The 13,657-nt window shown below is 36.2% G+C and overlaps 1 protein-coding gene across 2 annotated transcripts in view; it reads left to right on the top strand.

Moving 5' to 3' along the window:
* The window catches only part of WDR19 (WD repeat domain 19), a 100,015-nt gene that overhangs the window by 17,607 nt on the left and 68,751 nt on the right, over window positions 1-13,657 (top strand). For both annotated transcript variants that reach the window (XM_025386540.1, XM_025386541.1), the window contains 4 exons: window positions 2,821-2,901; window positions 4,359-4,471; window positions 4,768-4,941; window positions 13,094-13,164. In XM_025386540.1, the coding sequence (XP_025242325.1) occupies window positions 2,821-2,901; window positions 4,359-4,471; window positions 4,768-4,941; window positions 13,094-13,164 (439 nt within the window). The remainder of the gene's footprint in view (window positions 1-2,820; window positions 2,902-4,358; window positions 4,472-4,767; window positions 4,942-13,093; window positions 13,165-13,657) is intronic.

Below are 13,657 nucleotides of genomic sequence, written 5' to 3' on the forward strand. Positions count from 1 at the left end.
TAGAGGTTGCCGATCATAGGCCCCCACTCTTAAGAAGACATTACTAATATTATAAAACACACATGGCCTTGCTGATTAATTGTCACATTTTGTGGTGCAGCTTACCTGTCCTACAACATTTGGGAGATAGAGAAGATCAATGAAAGATTGATTGTGACTCTCTCAAAGATAGAAGGCTATCTGAATCAGTCAGGGTATAGACTAACCTGTTGGGACAGAGAGACCTAAAACTTCAGGGGCTGTAAGAATATGATAGTATGGGTCGGGGCAGGGGGTTTCCTCTCTTTCTCATGTAACAGAGAGACAAGTCACCTACGTACCTCTGCTTCACTAAATTGTACAGAGCCTCAGGTTCCTTCCATCTTATTGCTCTGCCATTTTCTAGAGTATTGTACCCTCATCTGCGTAATTGAAGCTAGTGTACCAGGATCACATCTGCATTTCAGCTCCAGGGAAAGGACAAAGAGAAGAAATAGAATGTAAGAAATTTGTAAAGGACTTGATCTGGAAGATGCATTTATTATTTCCCTTCATATCATATGACTAGAACCTAGTCATGTGGCCAAATCTACCTGCTCCCAGGAAAGCTGCAATTTTAGTCCAGCTAGATGACTATGTATCTTGCTAAAACTTACTTTAGTAGATAGTGCAAAACATTTACTCATTCAGTACAAGCAGAACAGCAAGGAAGAACTTACTACAGCTTGTTCATGTGTTGTTCAAGCCTGGACTAACTGAAGATACAGGTTTTGATTGGGAATTTTTAGAAAATAGGGCTGAAGAAAGTCGATTCTTGTGTCTGTTTTAATCATCCTATTTTCAATGCCCTTTAGAAATAGAATGTTAGGTATAGTACAAATGCTACAACTCCCCTCTCTTGTGTCCGTATCAGACATCACCAATAGATAGTGGATTTTTTTCCCTCCACTGAATCAAAATATGGCCTTAGAATATTTTTTCCATACAGCATTCCAGGAAGTCACTACAATTCAGCTGTTACATATAAGATAACTATTTTTCATTTCTAATCCTTAAGAAGTCTGCTTCCAAACTTAGACATCCTACTTAAGCTGTCCTGTAGTAAGCAAAATATGCATTGTAAGTGTTGCTTTGTTTGGTGTTTTTTCTTAATTGTTTTAACTTTGGTGTTCTGAAGATCACTATAGTGTTACTTGTATGGATTTATTTTTATTTATCCTGCTCAGGATTTGTCTTGCTTCCTGAATCTGAAGATTGCTATCTTTTGTCAATTCAGGAAAATTCATAGTCATTATCTCTTTGAATATTACTTCTTGCCCTTTCCATTCTGTTTTTCGGGAGCATCTGTTAGATAGCTGTTGGACCTTCTTATGTCTCTTAATCTCTCCTTTTCATAGTTTCTGTCTTTTTATCACTCTGCAACCTTTTGGATGATTTCCTCATATTAGTTCACATATTCTTCAAATTTGTCTAATCATCTGTCTATACCATTGAGTTTTTTTATTTTAATGACTCCTCGTTTTTAGAAAGTACTTTGTAGTTCTTTTAAAAATCTGCTTGAAATACATGAATAGACAGTTCACACAAAAATATATAAAAAATGGCTCTCATACATATGAAAAAATTTCAAACTTACTCATAATTAAATAACTACAAATTAAAGCCACACTGAAATACCAGTTTTCACCTATCAGGGTGGCAAAATTATGTAAAATATGACAACATATTCTGTTGGTGAAACTAGATAAAATAAGTATGTCCTGTCTGGAGGAAAATTTGGAAATAGCTAACAAAACTACATCTGTACTTACTTTTTGACCTAACAATACCATTTCTAGGACTCTACCCTTCAGATACACCTCCTATAATACAGAAGTACATATGCACTTAAAAAAAAACTGCCTGAAATTTAAAAATTCTTTTCTGATATTTATGAGTCCTCTTACAGCTTTAGTCATTTTTAAAATATTTATTTTATAATTTATGTCTCCAATAATTCTATTATTTTTATATCTGCTAGCTCCTTCTCTTGATGCATTGTTTCTTTAGGAGTTTTGTAATTTTGAATTATGAGCTCATCTTTAGCAAGGTTTATGTGTGGAAATTTTTTAAAACCTTGATAGAGGTTCTGGGTTAGTTTTTTCCAAAACTGCAGGGGTAATATAAGCCTGGATGCTTCCATATTTTATGTTAATTTCTCATCTTGGGAGCTCCCAAACAACCCAACATATAAATTTGAACCTCAGACTATAGTGAGGATAGGAAGGGAGGAAGGGAGATCTTTAAATCCTTTTTCCTTTTTCTTTTTCTTTTTTTTTTTTTTTTGAGACAGGGTCTTGCTCTGGAGTGCAGTGGCATGCTCATACATAGCTCACTGCAGACTCAAACTCCTGGGCTCAAGCTATCCTCCCACCTCAGCCTCCCAAAGCACTGGGATTACAGATATGAGCCACCGTGCCCATCCTTTAATTAAGTTATTGAAATGAACTTTGTTTTGTCTGACTCAACACTCAGGCCAAGATAATTGGGTTTCGTTATTGTCTCCCGTAACTAGCTGCTCTGGATAGCTGCAGCATCAGTTTCTGCACACACTCTGGTTTTAGTTTGATCTTTGCTGATGATCCCTGTAAATTTCCCTTTTCTTCTTTCAAGCTTATTTATCTATTTAATAAGATATATTTTCTGTTTCATGTAGAATTTCTAGATATTTGTGACAGTAGGATTTTCAGGTTCTTAGTCCAACATTAGTCAGGAATGAAAACAAGTTACCTGTTCTGTTAATATTCAGAATGAATTTAAATATTGGGTTTGTTCATAGTGATGATGTTTTTACTCCTTTAGACACAAGTGAGATCAGAGCCTAGTAACATGCAGTTTTCCTTGATGAAGACAGATGACCGAACCTCTGCTGCTGAAAGCATGGTAAGAATTCTAATCAAATCCATGTGCAAATCATTTGGGTAATTTTGTGGAATATATAATTTCCTTTTCTTGGATGACAAAATAGTGATAAATAAATTATGTCCATTGACTATATTTTAAGCCAAAGTAGACCTAGGTCTTTTAGTCCCTAAAAGTTGTTGTAATTGCTACTGACTACCTGGCATTACAGCAAATGAGGACAGCTTTCTGTTACAATTGGTATTGCTCTTTTCATTCTTGTGGTAGCAAAAACATTAGGGGTACCTTGCAGAACAGAAGTATTAATTTGTATATTATTTTTAAAATTTTTACTCTATGAGATGTGGTTAGCAAAGCTTTTGAAGTTGTAGTTTTGGGGTTTTTTTGTTTTGTTTTTCTAGTTTTTTTTTTTTTGAGACAGAGTTTTACTCTTGTTGTCCAGGCTGGAGTTCAGTGGTGTGATCTTGGCTCACCGCAACCTCCGCCTCCTAGGTTCAAGCGATTCTCCTGCCTCAGCCTCCCAAGTAGCTGGGATTACAAGGATGTGCCACGACACCCAGCTAATTTTGTATTTTTAGTAGAGATGGGGTTTCTCCATGTTGTTCAGACTGGTCTCAAACTCCGAACCTCAGGTGATCTGCCCGCCTCGGCCTCCCAAAGTGCTGGAATTACAGGCATGAGCCACTGCGTCCGGCCAAAGTTGTAGCTTTTGGTTAATACTTAGATGCATTTTCCCTGCCACATCTTAACATTCTGAAATCCAGATGATTTTCACAGTCAATATGAATATATTTAATGAAGTAGTAGTTCTTTATTTCCTAAAACTCTATTATTAAATTGATAGTGACTTACAATTGAGAGCATCTTATAATCAAGGAAATATATCAATAATAAGCCCAAATAAGTAATGTACTATTTTTTCTCCCAACATAATTACATCCTCCACTGGGAATTGCACTGAAGAATTTACTTGCATGAGTAGCAGAGAGACATGAGTTTAGCCAACACTGACCTGCAGGTGATGGAACCAGTGATGATGTAAAAGCCAAGCTGGATTATCCACAGGAGTATGGACCTGTAATCCCAAATGGCTCAAAAACAGAACAGCCTCTTAGAGTGGAAGAGTCTTTATAATCAGAATATGAATTCATTTGCAGTGGAACTGTCAGACTTACAGTTTGTATTGCGCAGTACTCTAATGAAATGTATAGAAAGTTTAAATGGTCACTTCACAAAGGAATTTTAGTATATTTCAAAGGGTATATTGAAGATGTGTAAAACCAAGGACCCTTACCAGACTATATATTAGTAAATGCATTTTTTTAGTCAGTCATATTATTGTGCTAGTTACAGCATGTAGCACATCTATATCGGGTGGCTTATTTTTACAAATTAGGTTCAGCTTTTGGATTTGCTTATTGGTCTTTTCCTGAAGTACTAAATAACTCATTTCACAATCTCCTAATCTTTTCTGGCAGATAAGTGTGGTGCTTGGCAAGAAAGCTTTGTTTCTTTTTAATCTGAATGAACCAGATAACCCAGCTGATCTTGAATTTCAGCAGGACTTTGGCAACATTGTCTGCTATAATTGGTATGTCTGCTATAACTGGTATGTACAAAAAGCTCATTACAGAAGGACATCTATAGGCTTTTCCTTACTAATTGTATTCAATTTTTGTTTGTAACATTCAGTTCTATACATAACATTTTCTGATTCATGGTCTGTGATTTAGTATGCAGAACTATTTAGCATATTATCTGACACAAAGTAGGCCCTTGATAAATTATATTCTATAATTCCTTAATTTTAAGGTACTTGCTAATTTACCGTGTTGCCACTGATAGCTAATCTCCTTGTTTACCATATTGTTGCCTTCGTTGCTATAGGTATGGTGATGGCCGCATCATGATTGGTTTTTCACGTGGACATTTTGTGGTCGTTTCTACTCATACTGGAGAGCTTGGTCAAGAGATATTTCAGGCTCGTAACCATAAAGATAATCTAACTAGCATTGCAGTGTCACAGACTCTTAACAAAGTTGCTACATGTGGAGATAACTGGTAAGTTATTTTCACATATTTTTAGTAAAGTTTATATAGTAAATACTCAAGTGAATCAGCCAAACTTTGGTAGCTAATATGAATCTGGCAATCATGTTTACAATTTAAGACATCTAAGACTACTTTACTCCTGATTTTAATATTCAGGGCAAAAATATAAAACAAAGTATAGTTGAAAATCAGTCTTAAAAATAAAATAGGTAGTTCTGGGTAACATGGAGTAAGCACACTCCACCCCATGTCTCCCACTGAATATAGCTGTAAAACATGAGCAGAATGCATGGAGCAGATATTTAAGGACTCTGAAAAGTAAATAGTAGCAGGCAGATTGGAAAAGAAGATGAAATTTGAAGTGCCAGCTAACCAGCAGTGAGTCTCCCATTTGTCCTCTGCTCTCTCACAGCCAGGACTCAAGGAAGTCTGAAACCTACAACTAGGCACCAGAGCACAGAGAGAGCTTTAAGGAAGCTCTGTGGTTCTGGCTTAAGTTGTGGGAAAGAGAACTTGTAATGCTCAAAGGCAGTTGGGGAAATCCCCTGGTTTTCTTTTTCTTTTTTTGTTCTTTGTTCTCTAATGCTCCAGCCACCAAGCAATCTCCTCATGACAGTGGCAGCAGGAACAATGGCACCAAGGACCCACAGGCACCTAAAACTCTGATGGAGGATGATCTCTCTCCAATTAGAGGCTGTGGTTTCAAGAAGATAGGGCAAACCACTGTTGCCTATTTTTCTCTTTGTCCTCCCTTGGTCACAAGTGCTCATATAGTTGTGGGAATTATGTGGTAGAACAGAGGAACCAGAGATCAAGCATTAATAGAGGACGAAAATTAGGAGCCCTAGGGAACTAGAAAGTACCAGATTGATCACAGAGAGGAAGGAACTCAGGAAAGCAACCCTGTAAACATATTTATGAACTCCTGGGTTCATCCTTAAGCTCATATGTATAGACTTATCCTAAACATATACCAAAGACCCTGTGAACTGAACTAAGACATAGATCATAGCCAAGGTCTTATACTAGCCACTGAGTGGGCCATAGAGGGACATATCTGAATACCACTGCAAAGGCGTTGAAAATAGAACTAACATTGAAACCATAAGCCACAGAAGTCTTCTTGAAACTTGTAACCCGAACCCAGCGAGGTTGATGGCCTACTGAAACAAAAATATTAACCTTCTCCATGGGATTTAGATTAGACACAGTCTCATAATTTCACAATGTCCAGAATATAACCCCCAATTACTTGATATATGAAGAATTAGGAAAATTTTAACTCGCTCAGGAAATAACAATAAAAAAACACCAATGCCAAGAAGATGCAGATAGCAGATATAGAAATGCTCCAAGAGGTAAGGGCTAATACTCTTGAAACAAATGGAAAGCTAGAAAGTCTCAGAAAAGAAATAGAACCAATAAAGAAGAACCAATGGAAATTTTAGAACTATAAAATGCAATAAATGTGGTGGACTTAATAGCAAATGGAGGTAATAAGGAGTCAGTGAACTTGAAGAGAGATCATTAGAAAATATCCAATCTGAACATGGAAGAAAAAAATGAAACAAAATTATTTGTCCCAGAGACCTGTTAGACAATAACAAAAAGTCTAGTATTTGTGTCTTCGGAATCCCAAAAATAATGGCTGGAAACTTACTGCAAAAGACATAAACCTCCATATTATAGAAGCTCAGCAAGTCCCCAAACGGATAAACCAGAAGAAATCTAGAGCTATTCACATCATAATCAAACTGTTGAAAAATAAAGACAAAGAAAAAATCATGAAAGCAGCCAGAGAGCAACATTTTGAATGACAGTGGATTTTCCACCATAAAGCATTGAGGCTAGAAGGAAATGCCACAATATTCTTAAAGTGCTAAAATAAAAGCGTTGTCAACTGAAATTCTTTATCCAGTGAACATGTATATCAGTAAATGAAAATGAAATAAAAGCATTTTTAGATGAAGGAAAATGAAGAGACCATCTTGCTCTCTGAAAGAATTGCTGAAGGAAGTTCTTCAGATGGAAGAGAACTGAGAACAGAAGGAAATGTGGGACATTAAGAATGAAGGAAGAGCAATAGAAATGGTAAATATCCGGGTAAATATAATGGACTTTTTTTTCTTTTGAGATTTTTAATGTATATGTGATGGTTTAAAACAAAAATTATAATATTGCTCAGTAGGGGGTTTAATGCATGAAAATGCAATATATCAGACAACTATACCATAAAGGGGAGAGAGGGTAAAAGGTTTTGTATGTGATAAGACTTCTACATTCCACTTGAAATGGTAAAATATTGATTCTAAGTAGACTATGAAAACTTAAATATGTATATTATAATCTAGAGCAACCTCTGAGAAAACTATTCAAAGAAATATACAAAAGCAAAATAGAGAAATTAAAATGGGGTGCTAAAAAATGTTCAAATGGAAAATGAGAAAATTTAAAAAATCAGCCTGACCAACATGGAGCAACCCTGTCTCTACTAAAAATACAAAACTAGCCAGGTATGGTGGTGCATGCCTGTAATCCCAGCTACTCGGGAGGCTAAGGCAGGAGAATCACTTGAACCCAGGAGAAAGAGGTTGCGGTGAGCTGAGTTTGCACCATTGCACTCCAGCCTGGGTGACAGAGTGAGACTCCATCTCAAAAAAAAAAAAAAAAATCAATTAAACAAGAAGATGGTTATTTGAAGAAAATAAAATTGATAAGCCTTTAACAAGCCTGACAAAAATAAAAAGAGAATAGACACAACAAATCACCAATATCAAGGATTAAACAGGAGTATCCCTACAGATCTGAAAGCCATTATGAGAATAATAAAGGAATACTACAAGCAATTTTACACTCAAAATCTGACAACCTAGAAGAAATGGGACAATTCTTTGAAAACCATAAACTACCAAAACTCAACCCAAATGAAACAGATCATCTGGATTAGCCCTATAACTACAATAAAATGGAATTAGTGATTTAAATGCTCCCAAAAAATAAATCTCCAGGCCTGTATGGTTTCATTGAAGAATTCTGCCAAACACTTGATAAAGGATTAATACCAATTTTTAAAAAATCTCTTCCAGAAAATAAAAGAATAGAGAACTCTTCAACTTGTTTTATAAGGCTAGTATTATCTTTATACCAAGACCAAACAAAGACAGTGTATTAAAAAAGAAAAATACGGGTCAGTATCTCTCATAAACTTGAGCATGAAAATTCTCAAGAAAATTTAGCAAACAATGTAACAGTGTATAAAAGGAATTATACTTCATGACCAAGTGTGATTTATTTCAGATACTGAAAATATCAAATGGTTCAATATTTAAAAATCAGTGTAATCTAGGTTAGGTGCAGTGGTACATGGCTGTAATCCCAGCGCTTTGGGAGGCTGAGCCAGGAGGATCACCTGAGGCTGGGGTTGGAGACCAGCCTGGGCAATATAGCAAGACCCCATCTCTAAAACAAAATAGCAAGGCATGGTGGCATGTGCCTGTGTTCCTAGCTACTCAGGAAGCTGAGGTGGGAGGATTGCTGAGCCCAGGAGTTTGAGGTTGCAGTGAGCTGTAGTTGCATCACTGCACTCTAGCCTGAGCAACAGAGCAAGACCCTGTCTCAAAAAGAAAAAAAAAAAAACTGTAATCACTATATCAGAAGCTAAAAAAGACAAGCCATATAATCACATCAATTGACACAGAAAAAGCATTGCACAAAGTCCAGCAAACCTTCATGATAAAAACTCTCAGCAAGTTAGGAATAGCAGGTAATTACCTCAGTTTGACAAAGAACAATATAGGGCAGGCACAGTGGCTCACTCCTGTAATCCCAGAACCTTGGGAGGCCAAGACAGGAGAGTCACTTGAGCCCAAGAGTTCAAGACCAGACTGGGCGATATGGCGAGACCCCATCTCTACAAGTTGCCTGTAGTCCCAGCAACTTGGGAGGTTGAGGTGGGAGGATCACTTGAGCCTGGGAGGTTGAGGCTGCAGTGAGCTGTGATCATGCCGCTATACTCCAGCCTGGGCAAAAGAGTGAAACCCTGTCTCAAAAAAAAAAGAACTACAAAAAGCCTACACAATATCATGCTTAATGGTGAAAGACGGAATGCTTGTCCCTTAAGATTAGGAACAAGACAAGAATATCTGCTCTCATTACTCTTATTCAACCTAGCATTAGAAGTTCTGGCCACTGCAATAGGCAAGAAAAAGAAATACACAGCACTCAGATTAGAAAGGAAGAAGGAAAACTATCTCTATTTGCAGATGTCATGATCATCTTGGGATTTTCTACATAAAAAATCTTGGAATTTTCTACATAAAAGCAACTCCTAGAACTAAAACTAATAAATGAGTTGAGCAAGATTGTAGGATATAAGATCAACACACAAAAATTAATCACATTTCAATATACTAACAATGAACATTAACAATGAAAACAAAAATGAAAACCAATACCATTTTCAGTCACTTCAAAGAAATTGAACTGCTTAAGTATACCTCTAACAAAACCTGTACAGTGTCTGTGCTGAAAATTATAAAATGCTGACAAAAGAGATCAAATTAGACCCAAATAAATGGAGAGTTATACTGTGTTCATAGATTGAAAAGCTCAACAAAGTGAAGATATCGGTTCCCCCAAGTTGATCTATTGTTTAATGAAATTTATATCAAAATCCCAGCATGCTTCTTTGTAGGCATAGACATGCTTATTCTAATATAGATAGATAGAGACAGAGAGATAGACACGGATCCTAAAATAAACAACAGCAATCTTAAAAGAGAACAATAAAATGGGAGAAATCATTATTCCCAATATAAAAACTTGTGTAGCTACAATCATCAAGACTATGTATCATTGGCAGAGGAAAAGATATATCAATCAATGGAATAGAATAGAGAAGACAGAAATAAACCCACACAAATATGCACAGTTGGTTTTTGACAAAGGTGAAAAATAATTCAATAAAAGCAAGATGCCCTTTTCAACAAATGGTACTGGAGCAATTAGACATCCACAAGTGAAAAAAAAAAAAAAAGCTTCAACACAAACCTTACACCTTAATAAAAAAATTCACTCATAGACTTAAATATAAAATGTAAAATATAGGAGGATATCTTTTGGATCTAGGGTTAGGCAAAGAGTTCTTAGACTTGAAACCAAAACTATGATCTATAAAAGGAAAAATTGATAAAGTAGATTTCATCAAAATTTTAAACTTTTGCTTTGTGAAATACTCTGTTAAAGATGAAAAGATGGCCGGATGCGGTGCCTCATATCTGTAATTCCAGCACTTTGGGAGGCCAAGGCAGGCACATCACCTGAGGTCAGGAGTTTGAGACCAGCCTGGCCAACGTGGTGAAACCTTGACTCTGAAAATAAATAAACAAATAAGATGAAAAGATAAGCTACAAAATGAGAAAATATTTGTAAACCACATATCCAACAAAGGACTAGTATCTAGTATCTAGAATATGTAAAGGACTCTCAAGACCCAACAGTATGTCATATGTTTAATATCTGTATATGTTATCAACCCAACACTATGTTGATACTATTTTTGTTTAAATGTCAATTATCTATTTACATATCAATTTATCTATGCAACACAAAAATAATAAACTTACTTATATAGTTACCATTCAACAAAAACCCAACAGTAAAAAAAAGCAAACAACCCTGTTAGAAAATAGGCAAAAGACATAGATTTCACCAAATAATAACAAATACATGAAAATTAGCCATTAGGGAAATGCAAATTAAAACCATAATTAACTCTTGCTACCCATCTATTAGAATGGCTAAAATGAAAAATAGTGATAACACCAAATGTGGGTAAGTATGAGGAGAAACTGGATTACTCATACATTGCTGGTGGGAATGCATCATAGTACAGCTACTCTGGGAAGCAGTTTAGCAGTTTCTTAAAAAACTAAACATGCAATTACCGTATGATCTAGCAGTTTCACATCTGGCCATTTATTCTAGAGAAATGAACACCTACATTCAGATAAAAACCTGTATATGCAGCAACAGACACGTGAAAAAATGCTCATCATCACTCGCCATCAGAGAAATGCAAATCAAAACCACAATGAGATACTATCTCACCCCAGTTAGAATGGCAATCATTAAAAAATCAGGAAACAACAGGTGCTGGAGAGGATGTGGAGAAATAGGAACACTTTTACACCGTTGGTGGGACTATAAACTAGTTCATCCATTGTGGAAAACAGTGGGGCGATTCCTCAAGGATCTAGAACTAGAAATACCATTTGACCCAGCCATCCCATTACTGGGGATATACCCAAAGGATTATAAGTCATGCTGCTATAAAGACACATGCACACGTGTGTTTATTGCGGCACTATTCACAATAGCAAAGACTTGGAATCAACCCAAATGTCCATCAGTGACAGACTGGATTAAGAAAATGTGACACATATACACCATGGAATACTATGCAGCTATAAAAAAGGATGAGTTCATGTCCTTTGTAAGAGACATGGATGCAGCTGGAAACCATCATTCTCAGCAAACTATTGCAAGAACAGAAAACCAAATACCACATGTTCTCACTTATAGGTGGAAATTGAACAGTGAGATCACTTGGACACAGGAAGGGGAACATCACACACCGGGTCCTATTGTGGGGAGGGGGTAGGGGGGAGGGATAGCATTAGGAGATGTACCTAATGTAAATGACGAGTTAATGGGTACAGCACACCAACATGGCACATGTATACATACGTAACAAACCTGCACATTGTGCACATGTACCCTAGAACTTAAAGTATAATAAAAAAAAATATAAATAAATAAATAAAAAATCTGTATATGAATGTTTATAGCAACTTTATTTGTAATAACCAAAAGCTGGAAACAATCCAGATATCCTTCAGTGGGTGAATGGTTCATCTATATCATAGAACACTACTCAACAATAAAAAGGAACAACCTATTGATACACCCAGCAACTTTAATGAATTTCCAAAGGATTGCGCTGAATGGAAAAAAGCCAGTCTCAACAGGTTGCATACTGTATGATTTCATTTATATAATGTTCTTGAAAAGATAGAATTATAAAAACAAAGAACAGATTAGTGATTGCCAGAGGTTAGGATGGGGCTGGGGTTAGAAGGAAAGAGGTGAGTGTTTATGAAAAGGCAACATGAGAGATCCTCGTGGTCATGGAACTATCTGTATCCTGACTGTGGTTGTAGATCTCATGAATCTCTTGTGTGAGAAAGTTACTAAACACACACATTGAGTACAAGTAAACACACACACCAAGTACAAGTAAACACACACACTGAGTACAAGTAAAACTAGGGGCATCGGAATAAGATTTGTGGTTTCTATCAATGTCAGTATCCGGATTGTGATATTATACTATAGTGTTTCAAGATGTTATTGGGAGAAAAGGGGACATGGAATCTATCTCTCTATGTTGCCTCTTACAACTACTTGTGAATCTAAAATTATCTTAAAAGTTCAATTAAATGAAAATAATGAGGGAAACAATGTAAGAGGAAAATACTGGAAGGGAAGAGAAAGGAGAAAAGGAGATTAGGAGGAAAGAAATGTTACAACTATTGGGTCTCAACGTTGTACTACACAACTTTCATTTACATCAACTTACTTATTCTTATTACAACACTATGAAATAATATTATGCCCGCATTTTTCAGAGCTTTCAACCTGATCCTTCTGATCCAAATTTAATATTATTTCTGTACTATAATTCACTTCGTTTTGTATGAAAGAACTCTGGGCACAGGAGAAAGGGAACACATTGTAAAGAGAAACCTGTATCATCTTACAATAACTAATACTACTCAGGAGAATATTTTCATACTCAAATTTCTTCAGGACCATTTTAACCTCCTCATTCCTGAAGCCATAGATCAGAAACTAAGCCAGGTACAACCCACCCCCCCATCTCTTCACACAGTAAATGAACAAACAACAACAAACCCCAAAATTTAAAGATGTAATGAAGTACAGAAATTCTAATATTTTCTTACTTTAACCGGGTAGATCGTTCTGTACATCACATTTTGGAGACCAGTAACCTATTCCATGGTTTATAATTTTTGGTGAACTAAAACAGTTTTATGTAAAGATCATATATATATTTTTTAAATACATTTTTGTTTTTCAGCATTAAAATCCAAGACTTGGTTGACTTAAAAGACATGTATGCTATACTCAGCCTGGATGAGGAAAATAAAGGTATTGATTTTTCTGAAGCAGATCGACATTTTATCATTCCAATTACAGAGAATAAGGTTGTGGTCATTATTGTGTGATTTGCATTCAGTGTAGGAGGATTTTTTTTTTTTTTTTTTTTTTTTTGAGATGGAGTCTCATTTTGTAGCCCAGGATGGAATGCAATGGCATGATCTCTGCTCACTGCAACCTCTACCTCCAAGGTTCAAGCTATTCTCCTGCCTCAGCCTCCCAAGTAGCTGGTATTACAGGCACGCGCCACCACGCCCAGCTAATTTTTGTATTTTTAGTAGAGACAGGGTTTCACCATGTTGGCCAGGCTAGTCTTGAACTCCTGACCTCGGGTGATCCGCCCACCTTGGCCTCCCAAAGTGCTGGGATTACAGGCGTGAGCCACTGTGCTTGGCCAGAAATAAATTTTAATATTCTTCACTAGAGTTCCCTAAAATAGTCTCCTTATTTTAGTAATTATGTTGTCATACTGCTTGACTAGAAA

This window comes from Theropithecus gelada, chromosome 5 (assembly GCF_003255815.1).
Source record: "Theropithecus gelada isolate Dixy chromosome 5, Tgel_1.0, whole genome shotgun sequence".
Lineage (NCBI taxonomy): Eukaryota > Metazoa > Chordata > Mammalia > Primates > Cercopithecidae > Theropithecus > Theropithecus gelada.